General features: G+C 36.1%; 1 protein-coding gene across 2 annotated transcripts in view; it reads left to right on the forward strand.

The window, feature by feature from the left end:
* The window catches only part of Orc2 (origin recognition complex subunit 2), a 66,109-nt gene that overhangs the window by 3,506 nt on the left and 48,104 nt on the right, over positions 1 to 14,499 (forward strand). For both annotated transcript variants that reach the window (XM_081748852.1, XM_081748853.1), the window contains exons 2-3: positions 5,355 to 5,477; positions 13,064 to 13,393. In XM_081748852.1, the coding sequence (XP_081604978.1) occupies positions 5,355 to 5,477; positions 13,064 to 13,393 (453 nt within the window). The remainder of the gene's footprint in view (positions 1 to 5,354; positions 5,478 to 13,063; positions 13,394 to 14,499) is intronic.

A 14,499-nucleotide genomic window follows, 5' to 3' on the forward strand; every position in this document is an offset into this window, starting at 1 on the left:
CCATACCACCCAATTTTATAATGAAACGAGACAGTTCTTTTTCCCGAATAAGCGAATATACTATTGGTGTTGGAGTAAAGTGGGAGGAATTTTCATTCTGCCGAGTTCCAAATAGAAATGGAGGACAATTTTCTCTCGGATGTAAGGCGAGAAGCAGTTTGGATTTCGCTTTTAGCTTGTGACCCCTTCCAGCATAATACCAATGTGAAACAAACTTATTTCTGTCCATATTTAATATAAATATCATACACAAAGTAAATTATTAAAAAAAAAATGCTAACCGTGGTTGCCGTCTGATGTAGGCCTAGGTTCATGCTTTTTACACTATTCGTTTACGTGCATACTACCTTTGCTAACCCACCTGCTCCCACGAGCCAACAGCTCTGCCCTGACTCGGTTAGATACAATTTTTTGTTTTATTGCGCACGTAGCACAGATTGGTTGATATTTTAAGTGGTATATATCCACACGATGTATTCCAACTTGTAAAACAATTGGAGTCAATTTCAAGGTAAATGGAGTACAAAATTAAGAAAGTTGTGACTTTAAAAAGATTTAGGCAGGCAAAGAATAATAGCTTAATAGACTTAGATGCTATTGAATTTAAAAGATGTTAACATTCAGAAAAAAACAAAGAAACATATATTTCTGTTTTGTACGAAAGAAAATTGCTGGCTGGAGATACAGACCACGAACGTGCGAATAAGTAACAGACAACAGTTTTCAAACGTATTGAAGCTTCTGGAATATAATATAGATTCCAAAGTATACCACTTCTGTGTGCTTTACTTACAATTGAAATTAACAGTTCAATGGATTAGAAATGTGTTCAATTACATCACTATTTTCCTTTGATATTGAATGATGCCTTCCTGTTGAAACAATAGACCCACTTTAAAACATCGTGAACTGGAAGTAAGCGCTGATAGGGATATTGCTGTCTTGGAGATGAAAATGTACATCCAGCAGTCGATCCATGTGGTAGCATAAAGTTCACGACGATGTCCTTTAACTCAGAATTGATATTTATAACCTCTGCAAGCCACCAGTCACACTCATACACAAAGTTCGTGCAACATATTCTCCCGCCACTGTGAGTCGAAACATCTGACTTCTGAATTTCTTCCACATGAGTTGTTTGGTTTCTGCTTGCAGAATTCTTTCAACTTCCTCTTTGGACAACAGGGTGAGGGCTGTCGCCGTGTATGACTTCACCATTCATGTAAAATCCTCGCTTTCTGAATTGCAGCTGTACTTGGACTGGAAAGAAGATATTTTATAGCATGATGATTCAACAGGCCTCCTATACTATCGCAAAATACCTTTTTATGGTCAGCATCACTGTATACTTGCTGCTGGCACAAGCGACTTTGGCGATTCCAACAGTTGGTAACGACTTTTTAAATGATTAGGAGCATCATCAGAAATAGTGATGATCTCTTCTGTCTATGATTGCTGGAGAATGATGTATATTGCCAACAATGCATGTGCTGAATCATGCCCTCTGTCATAACTTTTGATTTGTAATAGAGAAACTAATTAACCTGGCATTAATACGCCTTCAGTTGCTATCGCTGGCTCGGCATTACTACGTGAATTGCGTATTGAGCTTTGATAAAGATAAGAACCAGCCTGACTTCTAACCCACTTTCACCTATGTGTTCGGGCCAGCATTCTAGAACCTCGCCTCTATACATCCCTTCATTTATGCCATGTGTTATTGTTGCAATTTCTTCAGATATTACTGTTTTCACTGTACATGTCTCAAGTTCATCAATGAAGGTATCAATGGCAACATTTTTTTTTAATGAGTTTATTTTCCTCTCATATAACCTCAGAAGAATAATCATCTGTTTTCCAGACCTCGGCGAGGCCTCACTTTCCACGGTAGTCACCACATTCCTGAAACAAACAAGTCTCTCGTTGTACATCACAGGCTACTAACGACTTTACTCTTCCTACCAGTATGTCATATGTCACGCTTTCAAGTAAATTCTTCAGTTATCACGCAAAGTTCAAAATTGGCACATTACTCACATAGGCCTTATGCATACATCTCTAGTTCGGCGTGGAACCACCCACTTATGAGTAGTGCATAGGAATTTGATCTTGTGAGAGGAAGGGAGAAAAGATAAAGTATGTGCTGTAGCGTTTTGTATATTACTTGTAATGATTTTATATGGCAGATATGTTCTTCACTGAGTATTGTCTGATCAGTTGCTTCGGAGCTTAATATTCTTTTTAGCATCGAGGTTATATAAAAACGTGGGATCAGATCCACACGAGATTTCTGGTAATGAATACAATCTTGCGATTATATATATAGTATTTGTAAAATAAAAATCAACTTCGCTAGTCTAGTGGCTAGCGCATGTGCTACAGGTCCAATCCCAGTGAGAGAACACAAAAATTTAATTTCATAGTGATTCTCTTCCATTAATCATTCGTTTTCTTTAGCTTGAAAGTTATAAGTGGGAATTAAACTAAATAAGTTTCATTTCATTTTGTAAGATATAGACTGATACGGAGATAATAAGTAGGTATTGTGTTAGAAATGTTATGTTGCGATTTATATGCTTCAAAATATTCTTACGTTGGTCACTTTTCATTAGACTGATGGTGGCCTCCATAGACAAATTTCTTAATAGATCCTCTTTCTGAATTTTCTCCAATTAAACTCTTCCGCTATATTATTCGTAATGCACCTACTTAGTCCTTAATTGCACAAAGTTTTTCCATTCTTTTTAACATACAAATTTCCGAGAACTCGTAGTCTTTTTCGGTATTTCAGACATTTTCGTACTTCAACCGTTCTATCAATTCACCAAGAAAGTTCGTGCGGTTTCAGTACAAAAAAGAAAAGCTCCAAAAAATGAGTTTACCTTATATTTATTCCGCAAAATATCCACCATCCGCTTTTACAACCTTCTCCCATCGTTTTACAAGTCTGTAGATGCTATTTTTGAAGAAATCTTTGTGTTGAGACTCAAAAAACTGCGCCATCGCGTTTTCAACCTCTTCTCTAGTTTTGGATTGTCGATTGTGCATTGGTTGAGTTGAGTTGATTTTAACGTCCCGTTCACCAGCGAGGCTATATGAGACGTGGACCTACTGATTAGCGCGGAATCCGAACCACATGAGCTTCTGCCGGGAATCGAACCCAGGTCTCCCACGCCAAAGGCGCGTACGCTAACCGCTTAGCCACGAAGGAGCTCTGCGCATATGGTTGTCCATAGAGAGAGGGAAAAATATGGTAGTCTGATGGAGTAATGTCTGGTGAATACGCTGGATGTGGCAGAAGTTCCCAGCCGAGAGAAGAAATCACGTCCAGGGTCATCTTTGCTTTATGAGGTCTAGCGTTGTCTTGGACAAGAACACCCTTCCTACTCACTAGTGCAGGTTGTTTTTTGCAAGCTGTTCGGCTACTCTTTGCAATTGTGCTGAGTACACCTCTTTGGTTATGGTTTTACCACTTTCCAAGAACTCATAATGCACAATCCCAGCAGTAGTCCACCATACACACAGCGTCATCTTCCGCTAATGAAAAGCAGGTTTTGCACTTAAAAGGCATGGAGTCATTTGAGGATAGCCAATAGTACGAGCGCTTTTTGATATCGTACATTACCCACTTTTCATCACACGTCAAAATGCAGTCCAAAATTGGACAGTTGTTGTTCCTAGTCAGCAAGGAAGAGCAAATGTTGTCATTGGAGACGGTTCACAGCAGTCAGCAGGTGAGGGACCCACTTACTTAGTTTCCACGATTTTCCAAGCTCATGCAAGTGCACACGAATGATTTCATCGCTTACCCCAAATCGTTTAGCGAGTTCTTGACACGTTTGACTTAATCCTCTTCAATTGATGCCTTGAGTTGGTCCAAATCGAGAGATTTTGGTCTGCCCGATCGAGGTTTGTTTTCAAATGTCTTATTGCCGATCGAAAAGGTCTGAAACCATTTTTGAGCTGTCCGTTTACTAATTGTACCTTCTCGAACGCTGCACATATTTTTCTTGCTGCTTCCGCATCTTTTGTGCCCAATTTGGACTCATACAGTAAACAAGCTCTGATTACTGCGTTCGATACAGACATGGTTCAGTGCGAATACTTGATCTCGAACTGTCGAATGCGACCTGTTATTTACGTTAGCTGACGCGCCAATGACTCAGCTTTCAGAAACTCACATACAGGTATCCCTGGCAGAAATGATTACTACCCCACGAAAAAAGCGGCAGGTGTAAAAACTGCACGAACTTTCTTGGTTGCCTGATAGTTCTAGGTTGTCATTTGATTTCACTGGTTAATTTTCGGTTGTCACAATCACCACCTTCTTCGGAGCAAACTAATTAGGAGTGGAGAAACGCATATACATGTGTTTGGGTTAAACATATGGAAGACTAGCTTTAAAATTTATAAATACCTGTATTAGACTTGTAAAATCTCAAGGATGTCCTTACTTTTGTCAACTATTCAGTCTTGCATTATTCTGATTATACATTCTAAATTGTTGCCAGTGTTAGTAATTACCAACTGCACTTAATATTATTTGTGGAAAATTCTAAGCAAACAAGCAAAGTAACTGAGTTAAATTGTAATCATTAATTCACTTTCTGGTATGATTCTAGCATCTACGTATATTGGTTTCATAAGAATGGTTAATTGATTTTCTTCTGAAAATTTGTCGTGAAGATAGTAAGTTGAGGAACTCGTTTTAAGAGTTAAACGCGTGGCAAGTTTGTCGGTGAGATTTAAAATAAATAAACTGTAATTTTAAAACTAACAGATGATAGCACATTTGCGATTCTAAACCTTGTATCTCACCGCGTTATTTCTGCGAAAGATTTTTTTTTTTTTTTTTTTTTTTAACTTTAGTTAAGAATTGTGCTCTTGGGTACATATTTCAAAATTTAAGATCTTAGCTTGTACCCTCAGCTGCCGCTTACAGTTGGGGATGATTCCCCAAAAAATTGAAGTATTGTGGAGAACGATATCCTGAACACGAACAGAGTAAGATTTTGAACATTTTTACTTTGTTATTACTAGGTTTGTTTATGTGCTGGATGAAGAATGTTTTTAAACTTCATGTGCATTGACAGTATTGGACGCGATTTCCTGATTAGCAGTTCCTTATAGTATATATATTAGGCAAGGCATTTTTGGACATAACGTTTATTGTAAGTTTTGTTGTTCTATTTGGCGTATCAGACTACGTTCCAAAGCTTTTTATTTCTTTGTATATATATATAGGGTAGACATTGTTTAGCGATGTAACAGTAACATTTATATAATTTTAGATTTAGAATAGTGTCTTTTTATAAACAGCAAACTTACTTTCTTGTTTTCGTAATTTTTTGCAGATAAGAAAAAGAAAGGCAGAGGTAAGAAAAAGCAAATTGAAGAGGTTGAAAAGCTTGACATCGGAGGACTGGAACTTAGTTCTGCAGAAGATTTGAAATCACGCTCTACTTTGGCGCCTGAGAGTAAGTGTACATAAGAAAATATGACATCGGTAAATACGCAAATTATGCAGTTTATCGTTCGTTATTAGTTTCCTTTCAGAAGTAGCTCAAGTTAAATTGGCTAACCATTGGTTGTTTTGTTGTACTCATGCTCTTTTCTAACAGATATTTCTTTTCGTATATATAATAACACAGTTCGTTTGGACTAAGATATATGTCGCTTTTGTTTTGCCAGAGTGCGAAATCATAATAGGGAGGTTTGTACTGGTATGTAGTATTGAATGTATGCTCTAGCAATTGGAAATCTACTTTCTAGATCTTTTTTGCTGAAAAATGCTTCCTAACCCTCCGGATACAATTCACAAGATCCACCATGATTTGTTAACACTAGAAGGACCGGATGGGTCAAAATGACCCATCACCATATTTTAATATTCTTCTGTAAACGTATTTGAAATACTAAGTGAATAATATTTTATGAATTTGTTAATGCTATTAGCCTGCAGCAATACTAAAATTCAGAGCATTGTGGGTTCACAAACTAAGGCAAATTTTATAGTTATACCTAAAATGCCCGCAATGGGTCATTTTGACCCATGTTAAATTCCATACATTTTTACGGTATATTTCTATTTAAATATTTGGTACGAACTAAACACATAGCAACATAGTTTGTGCTATTGTGTTTTACAACTGTGCTACACATAACTAGACGTACCTCATTTTTACTGAAGTTATTGATGTGTCTGACAGATGGCGCGCAAGGATAAAATACATGTAACTACCAAGTGGAATACATAATGCTACCTCTAGATATTATTCGTTAATGCTGTAATCATGCATATAAAAAATCTTCTTTCACTACGTCTGTTATTTTTTTATTCCATATTTATTCATTTCCAATCCTTGTCAGTAATAACTAAATAAGCTCCAATGGAGAAATGGTCGCTTGCTTTCTAGAAAAGCATCTTGATCTTCTCAAAACTTACTCAATATTTACAAGTTACTTGTGTTATTGGTGACGGGTGATGTGATGAAACAGACTGCTTTGTAGACCAAGATACAATTTTTATGTGATCATTCTGGAAGCATGTCATAGGAAAGATCGAAAATTGTACGTAACAACGAAGAAATACTAGCATAATTGCAAAGTATTCCGTACCACAAACACATAATCTACCAAGATCTGTAACTGCAGCTCATGGAACAAAATGGGAGGTTATAGATTCATCAGCTCCATCTCAGGGTAGAAGACAGACGCATAACATCGTACGTATTACTCCAGGGCCAACACGTTATGCAAAGCAAAATATAACCGAGGATTCGTTGTTTAGTGCATTTCGACTGATTATCAATGGTGAATTCTTATCAATTATCAAAAGATGTACCGATAAAGAGGCGGAGAAATAAAAACCTAATTAGACAGTAGATAAAGATGAACTTCTAATTTTCATAGCATTGCTCTATGTTAGAGGTGCGTTACGTCTGCGGAATATGCCACTGAAAAGTGTTGGTCCAGCAAATGGGGAGTAGCTCTTTTTAGAGATGCAATGCCTAGGAACAGATTTATTGAAATCATGAAGTACATTCGATTCGATATACGTGCAGAGAGAAGAATCAAGCTACAAACTGACAAATTTGCCCTTGCATCTTCAATATGAGACATTTGTGAAAAATTCGTTGAATTGTTTCAATCCTGGGGAAAATGTTACGTGTGACGAACAACTATATCCCAGAAAGTAGAGATGCAGATTTTTGCAGTACGTTGCAACGAAACCGGATAAATTTGGAATAAAGTACTGGCTGTTAGCTGACGTCAATACCAAATACTGTCTTCACGGGTTTCCTTACCTAGGAAAAGACGAAAATAAGCCTGCAGATCAGCCTCTTCCCGAATATGTAGTTTTACATCTAATGGAATCATATAAGAAAACCGGCTTGAACCTTACATGCGACAACTTTTTTACTTCTGTTTCGCTAGCTGAGAAGTTGAAGAAAGATGATATCAGCATTGTTGGCACAGTACGGAAACAGCGTAGAGAATTACCAGTCTGTGTCAAGAAAGTGGAACCAAATCGAGAGCTATATGATACAAAAATATATAAAAACCAATATGGCCACCCGATGACAGACTACCTCTGTAGAAAGAATAAGAACGTGCTAATTTTGAGCACTCTGCATCCTGATGTAGAAGTACCAACAACAAGGAAAAAGAAGCCTGAAACAGTCTACACCCAATCACACGAAAGTGGGTGTAGATGTTCTGGACCAAATGGCGCGTAAGTACTCTGTTCGAGCTGGTAGTAGACGATGACCAGTTCATATTCTTTATAACATATTGGACTTGACAAGAATAAATTCTTGGATAGTTTACAAAGCAGTCACTGGAAGACGGATAAGCAGAAGGAAGTTCCTCTTGGATCTAGCTGACGAAATCATAAAAGAAAGGAAAGGGAATCTACAACCCAAACAATATCTTCCACAGCAAACTAAGGGTTCTACAAAACGAAAGCACTGCCAGGTCGCACCAAAAAGTGCCAACAAGTCATCTGCATGCTGCCCATCATGCAAAAGATTTGCCTGCGGAAAGTGCTCATCGAAAGTGTTGGTGTGTAATGAGTGCAAGAAAGACGTGTAAGACAGTTTTCTCCTTGCACCATTTTCATGAGTAGGTGAAGCTCTATAGCTCATTGTATTCTCAAATTATTTCAATAAGAAAGGAAAAATGTTAACTAAAGTGTTCATCTGTAAAATAACAGACTGCCTAGAAACAATTTTGTGTTCAAAAAAGAATAATAAAAGGAAAATTATTAGAAACATCATTCTGTAATAAATCATTTATTTTTTTCTACATTTTAATTCTCATACAAATTAGGAAAATAAATTGTGTATTGTTTAAGCATATATCATTTCCATATATCCTGTAACTATCTATCTATCTATCTATCTATATATATATATATATATATATATATATATATATATATATATATATATATATATATATATATATATAAGTATATCTGTATATATAAGTATATAAGTATTTCTGTTTACCCTTTAATGTACGTAAAAAGTACTTCTGAACTAACATTTACTATAATTCGCGCTCTCTAGTGCATAAAGACAAGAACCCAACAGAAAAATCCATAATATCAGTATAAAAATTAATATGGGTCAAAATGACCCATTGCGGGCATTATAGGTAGGTAGAAAGTGCGGTCCTTCTAGTGTTAAGAGTTGATCTCTGAGAAACACTAGAATATCAACATCATCTTTCTCAGCTTTATTATTAAACTCTTCTCACATAATTATTTCACAGTGTTAAATTCCCTGCAATGAACTGAATTATAATTACTCATCTAAATCATTGTCTTCAGATGAAAATACCAGTGATAACTCTGGTATAACTTTTAATGCCAGATATAAATTCTCAGTCTGTAAACGTTCTCAATTTGATCCATTTATATATGTGTCGTGCGTATGTCGAAGCATAACTCTTCGACGCAGACGCAGCTGCACCGTTTTGTTTGTTTGAAAGTATTTTCCGGTTGTTCTGCATAAAGTTCATTAGGATCTAAGTACAGTCTTCGGAGCTAGAGTATGAAACTTCTCAATGGCTGACAGTGTTCATACTCTAATTATGTGTATGATCACTCATAGTTTCAACATAGGTGCACCAGTTTTGTTCATTTAGTTTTTGTTTAAAAAAAAAATCGCAGGGGTTTCATATATGTTTCATTAGAATCAGGTGATAGTCATCGGAGCTAGACCATGAAAGTCTTCAATGGTTGGTAGTGTTAATATCGTAATTAACCAGTCTTTGTGTGCATGCTCGCGCATAACTTCAATACAGATGTTCTGATTTTTTAAGTTTGAAAGAGTATATTTCCTCGCAGATTCCATATAAACGTTATTATATATGTGGTCCTCATGTTTTGTAGGCCGACGTATTTCATAGAAAGTTAGTGCCTTCCTTTTATTTAGTTTAGTTTAGCATCTTTCGTAACCTAAATTAGAGAGGTTACGAAAAAATAAATTTTTGTCACAGATAGTCAGGGTAAACAGTTCACAAAAACCTGTAGGAACTCTTTCTGCATAACTTATTTAAGAATGTTCCAGCGCGCCGTGCCGAGTACACTCCTATAGAGGCTCAGAAAATTTTTCAGTGAAGATGTGTTCTGTGTTATTTGTGTTGCCCAGTGAGCCATTAACATTTATTCGTATGTTCGGTTGTATATCAAAGGAAGGATAAAAAAGTTCCGAGTTCTTCAAGCTATCAGATCGTGCCAGGCATATTGGAAGAAGATAAAATGCTTATTCCTAAACTTAAAGTTTTTAAAACACTTGCTTCAACAGTAGAACCTTTCCGTACTGAATTTCAAATTGACTGCCTTTTCAATCCATTTCTTTACAACACTTTATCGAATGTGATTAAAAAAAAAAAAAAAAGTGATGCAAGGTAAGTTTATAAAACCAGAAATTTTTAGTTCTTCAAGTTCATGTATACGAATTGATGTGGATAATGAAGAAAATCTTCCAGTGAAAGACGTTGGCATTGATTATGCTATACATACTCTTTTAAAGAAATGTCAACTAATAACAGATTTGGGCATTTTGAATTGCAGAAAAGTGTCTACAGAAATATAGAGAACTGGTCAGTGTTTGGATGACTTTTGACTGAAGAATTTGGATACTTCTAAGTAAGCTGATTTGAAGATGTTAAAATGGTCTTGAATTTCTCTCATGTAAATCTAAATCTAGAAAGAACATTTTAAATCAATGTACATGGTTTAGCAGACAATTTAAAAGAACGAACTCTAGTAGCACTCAAACTTGGGTACGATTCAGTAGCTTCTTCGAGTGGCGTGGAGGAACTAGTGATAAAGAAATCCAGTACTTATTATGCAGGATAAGCTCGAACTCGTTTTGCAGAAGCAATAAAGCAGTGACAAGAGGAAGAGTAAAAGAAACAAAAAGAAGCTGAAGATGAAAATATAGATCATTCTGTACGAGCTTGAAGCTAAGATAATTTAGATAATGGAAGATATGCGCAATATTGATGAGGAAGGAAAACGTTTGAAGAAGTGAAATTAATTACATAATACTATATATTTTTTTTCTAAAGATACGTTGTTAATATGTAGCAGTCAATTTTATGTGCATGCATCCACACACTTTTCGGTGGGTGTCTCACTTTTCATGTGTGATGAAACTTTCATTATGTTACTAAAGTTACAGATTCAGGTTTCGGGGAATATGTTTAATTTCTTGCTGTATGCAAGAATTTTTATTAGGTAAGTTTTGTACTTTCGTAATAAAATACATTGTATTTGTTTTTATATTATTCAGTTTTCTAGTTGGTAGGGAAAACTATATTACTTAAGTGCTTCCTTCTCATGTTTCCGTAGCTTTGTTTTTGCATTAACATGGGAAAGTCTGTATGGTGGAAATTTTCAAATGTTCTGGAAAACTGGGAAAAGTCAAGGAATTTTTTCCTGCAATTTTTGTCACTCTGTGTCTTTTTTACTGTCGCTTTGGTTTACTACGTCTATTTTTCCTGAGGTATATGTGCCGAATAGATCTATAGTTTAATCCGTGTTCTGCAAATTATCCGTTTCTTTAAATTATCTTGAAATATATCCAGTATCATTGTATATATTTCAGGGTTGGCAAAAACCATGGTTTTTATTGAAAAAAAAAAAAAAACTTTTTTTGGTTTAAATAATTTGCTCTATGTATTCATATCATATGTGGACAGAAATAAGTTTGTTTCGCCGTGATGTTATTATGCAACAACTGTGTTATGCTGGAAGGGGTCACATAAACTTAAAGCGGAATAAAAATCGCTTCTCGAGTTACATCCGAGAGAAATTGTCCTCCATTTGAACTCGGAACCAGGACTAATTGGCTACAAATGCGATACGTCTGCCCACTCACTCACGAAGGAATCCTGATAAAAGTACGTTGTACTTATCTTTACATGCATCTTAATATAACTATCAAGAGTCATTTCAGAAGGACAAAAAGATAAACAGTTGCATAAGTGAAACCATTATACAGCATTACATATGGACAATTTCAAAGTACTACGAAGTACAGAACTAATTTAGTTCAAGTTAGTTAACAACGACTTTAATTGATCCAATTAAAGAAATACAACGACTTAATTTGCATATCAGTAAGAAAAGTGAATAAAGATACGAATTATTTGAGTCCACTTTGACTCAGACTCATTTATACATAAATAGATACCAAAGATACTTCTCATTTCACTAAATGCCTCTCGTGGGGTCTGTATGACCCCTCCCCACACACATACAAAAAGTACGGCATTTCAATGTATTTTATCAATAGTAAACCTTGAAACGAAACAATATTTAGAATTTTTCTTTGATTGCAATTACATAACAATAATAATAACTACAAAAATATCACAAAACAATCATTTGTAAACTTTTATATATATATATATATATATAAAGTTGCTTTTGTAGTATAATATTTTTGAGTAATGAATGGGGAATTTAGGTCTGAATATAATACGAATAATATACGGGAATGAAACGTGATAACCCATAAATGTGTGTTCATCAAGATTTTATAAACACTTACACTTCTACGAACATCTTTCGGTTTTTGGTTTAAACCATTTTTTTTTTTTTTTTTTTTTTTTTTTTTTTTTTTTTTTTTTGACAAAGCCAGCTGTTTTGAACCAGCCAACCCTGATATATATTGTAAAACTGTCCCATATGGGTTGTAGGTAGAGCGTTAATAAAAAGAGCGTCCGGAATCGACTAGCACTACTGACTTTTATTATAAAAAGTTCTACTATAAACAGAATTTTACAAAATACTATGCAGATAATTTCTCTAAGTTTACAAGGTGAGATACAGGCAGTCTTTGACCGTAAGGTCGCAGACAGGATTTCCACAGAGCCCCGTAGTAGACTAAGCAGAGTGGTGTTAGGGATCCCAATGCTCTGTAGCAAGTAGAGGGTTGGTTAGATAACCACAGAGCCCCGTAGCAGGCTAAGCTGGGAGAAAGGATAGACCAAGAGACCCGTAGCAGACTAGAGGCCTGGGGTTAGGTTACTCCTAATGTTCCGTTGCAAACAGTAGGAGAGACACCAAAAAACTGGTACAGGTCTGCTGTCGGCAATCAAATTTATAGGGGTTCTCGGCTGGCGGTGGCGCTGCTGCTCCGTTGTCGTCTGCAGGTGGGAGGAGCCAGAAGTCCGTCATCTGCAGGTGATAGTGGATCCATCTGGTGTGTAGAACCCTCTTGCAAAACCATGCGGTGGTGTTCGTAAACAAGCGTGAAATTGTTTGTTATAACACCACATGGGACATTACAATATGTATATATATATATTGTGTTCCTAAAGAATATTTCTTTTTCAAATAAGTGGCACTAAAAGAAATTAAACCATTATTATTATTACATAAGGATTAAGAGTATAATAATTTCATTCAATTGGTAAGTTTACAGTGGGTCATAGCTTTTCTGAGAGTCTGTGTTTGCAGCGGAAAACAATGAAATTATAATAGAAAATGTGTTGTGTAAAATTAAATTCACCCGATTATTTTAGTTTGTTTTCTTTTCAGCCCTTGCAGAAGATGGCGTTATCGCTGGTAATCAGATTTACTGTTTTTCCACTCCAAAGCGCAAAGGGCAAATGGCAAAGAAAGCTGCTGAATCAGCTCGGAAAGCAGAGCCTGAAGAAAGTGTTGAGAGTCCTGTTTCAAAAACCTCAAGAGGTGGTCAAAGGACCCCGAAATCCAGAACACCCAAAAGTAGTAACAAGATGGAACTTGATTCTAGAACACCTAGAAGTAATAAGAAGGTAGAAGTTGATCCTAAAACACCGAAAAATAGTAAGAAGGTGGAAGTTGATCCTAAGACACCTTACAGTCTCAGGAGGAGGATAAAGAAGAGTAAGTATTGGTATTTATATAGTATATAAAGCCTTTTATCATTAAGTGTTCTGTTACATGTTTTTATTTAACCTAAACGTTTCGAATAAAAAAAAGTCCATCTTGTAGAACGTGGTTAAGCGAAGAAAATAAGGAAAAGAAGAGATATTTAGAGGAGAAAATATTTTTCCTTACCTTGTATCCGGGAAATGAAGATCAGAGCGGGTAGTTACGGGGCTTCTCTGGGTCCCTTACTAATGTATCTTTTTCTGCTGTGCTACGAGCTGAAACGTGATGACCTGTTGTTAAACGGGCAAGAGAAGCCTTGAAACTATTTTTATATTTATTTCTTGGATGCGGGATGAGAGGGTTTTTATTCTCTCTCTCTCTCTCTCTCTCTCTCCTTTTTCCATGTATGCATTCTTGTCTTATATCGAACTTTCTTGTTATTTTCTCACTGAGAGACTAATTTCTGTTATATGAGAAAATGAGGAGGAATCAACTATGTACATTGGATTTTTCTCGTATAACATCGAGTTCGTTATGAGTATTCATTAATATAGACACCGGTTGTTCAGTCATGACAGGAGTTGTGCAGTCCATGTTGTCGGAATGTATATATACTACGTCTACTCGACCCTGAATTACCACACACCAATTCAATGTTAAGAGATGTGTGGCAGTTCAGGGTTGAGTAGACGTAGTATTTAGCGCAATATCATGGTAAGCTTGGAACCTGAGTTCTATTCTTGACTCAGTTCCGTGTTTTTTACTGTTTGAATTTGTGTTCTTTTATTCAATTCAATTGGCATCACAGCATACCTAATAGTGGGACTAAATAAAACTTTAGAAGGACTCCGCCAGATTTGTGTCTAAGCGAAGTTCTAGTGGAAACTGTAAATCATTAACGTACAAGCACACCATACGATTAGTAGGAGTTACAAAGTGTCTATTGATACTGGAGGTACTTGAAATATTGGAAATCATTGTGCAATACTGGGGAAATGTAAGAATTCCCTTCCAGACCCTTCAAGATAACGACTCCAAGTAGTGATAGGGCTAACTGGCCAAACGGAAACGCAAAGCTGTATTCCAGTGTGCAAATAGGAAGCAGAAGCTTTGGAAGC

This window comes from Thermobia domestica, chromosome 2 (assembly GCF_964235325.1).
Source record: "Thermobia domestica chromosome 2, izTheDome1.hap1.1, whole genome shotgun sequence".
Classification (NCBI taxonomy): domain Eukaryota; kingdom Metazoa; phylum Arthropoda; class Insecta; order Zygentoma; family Lepismatidae; genus Thermobia; species Thermobia domestica.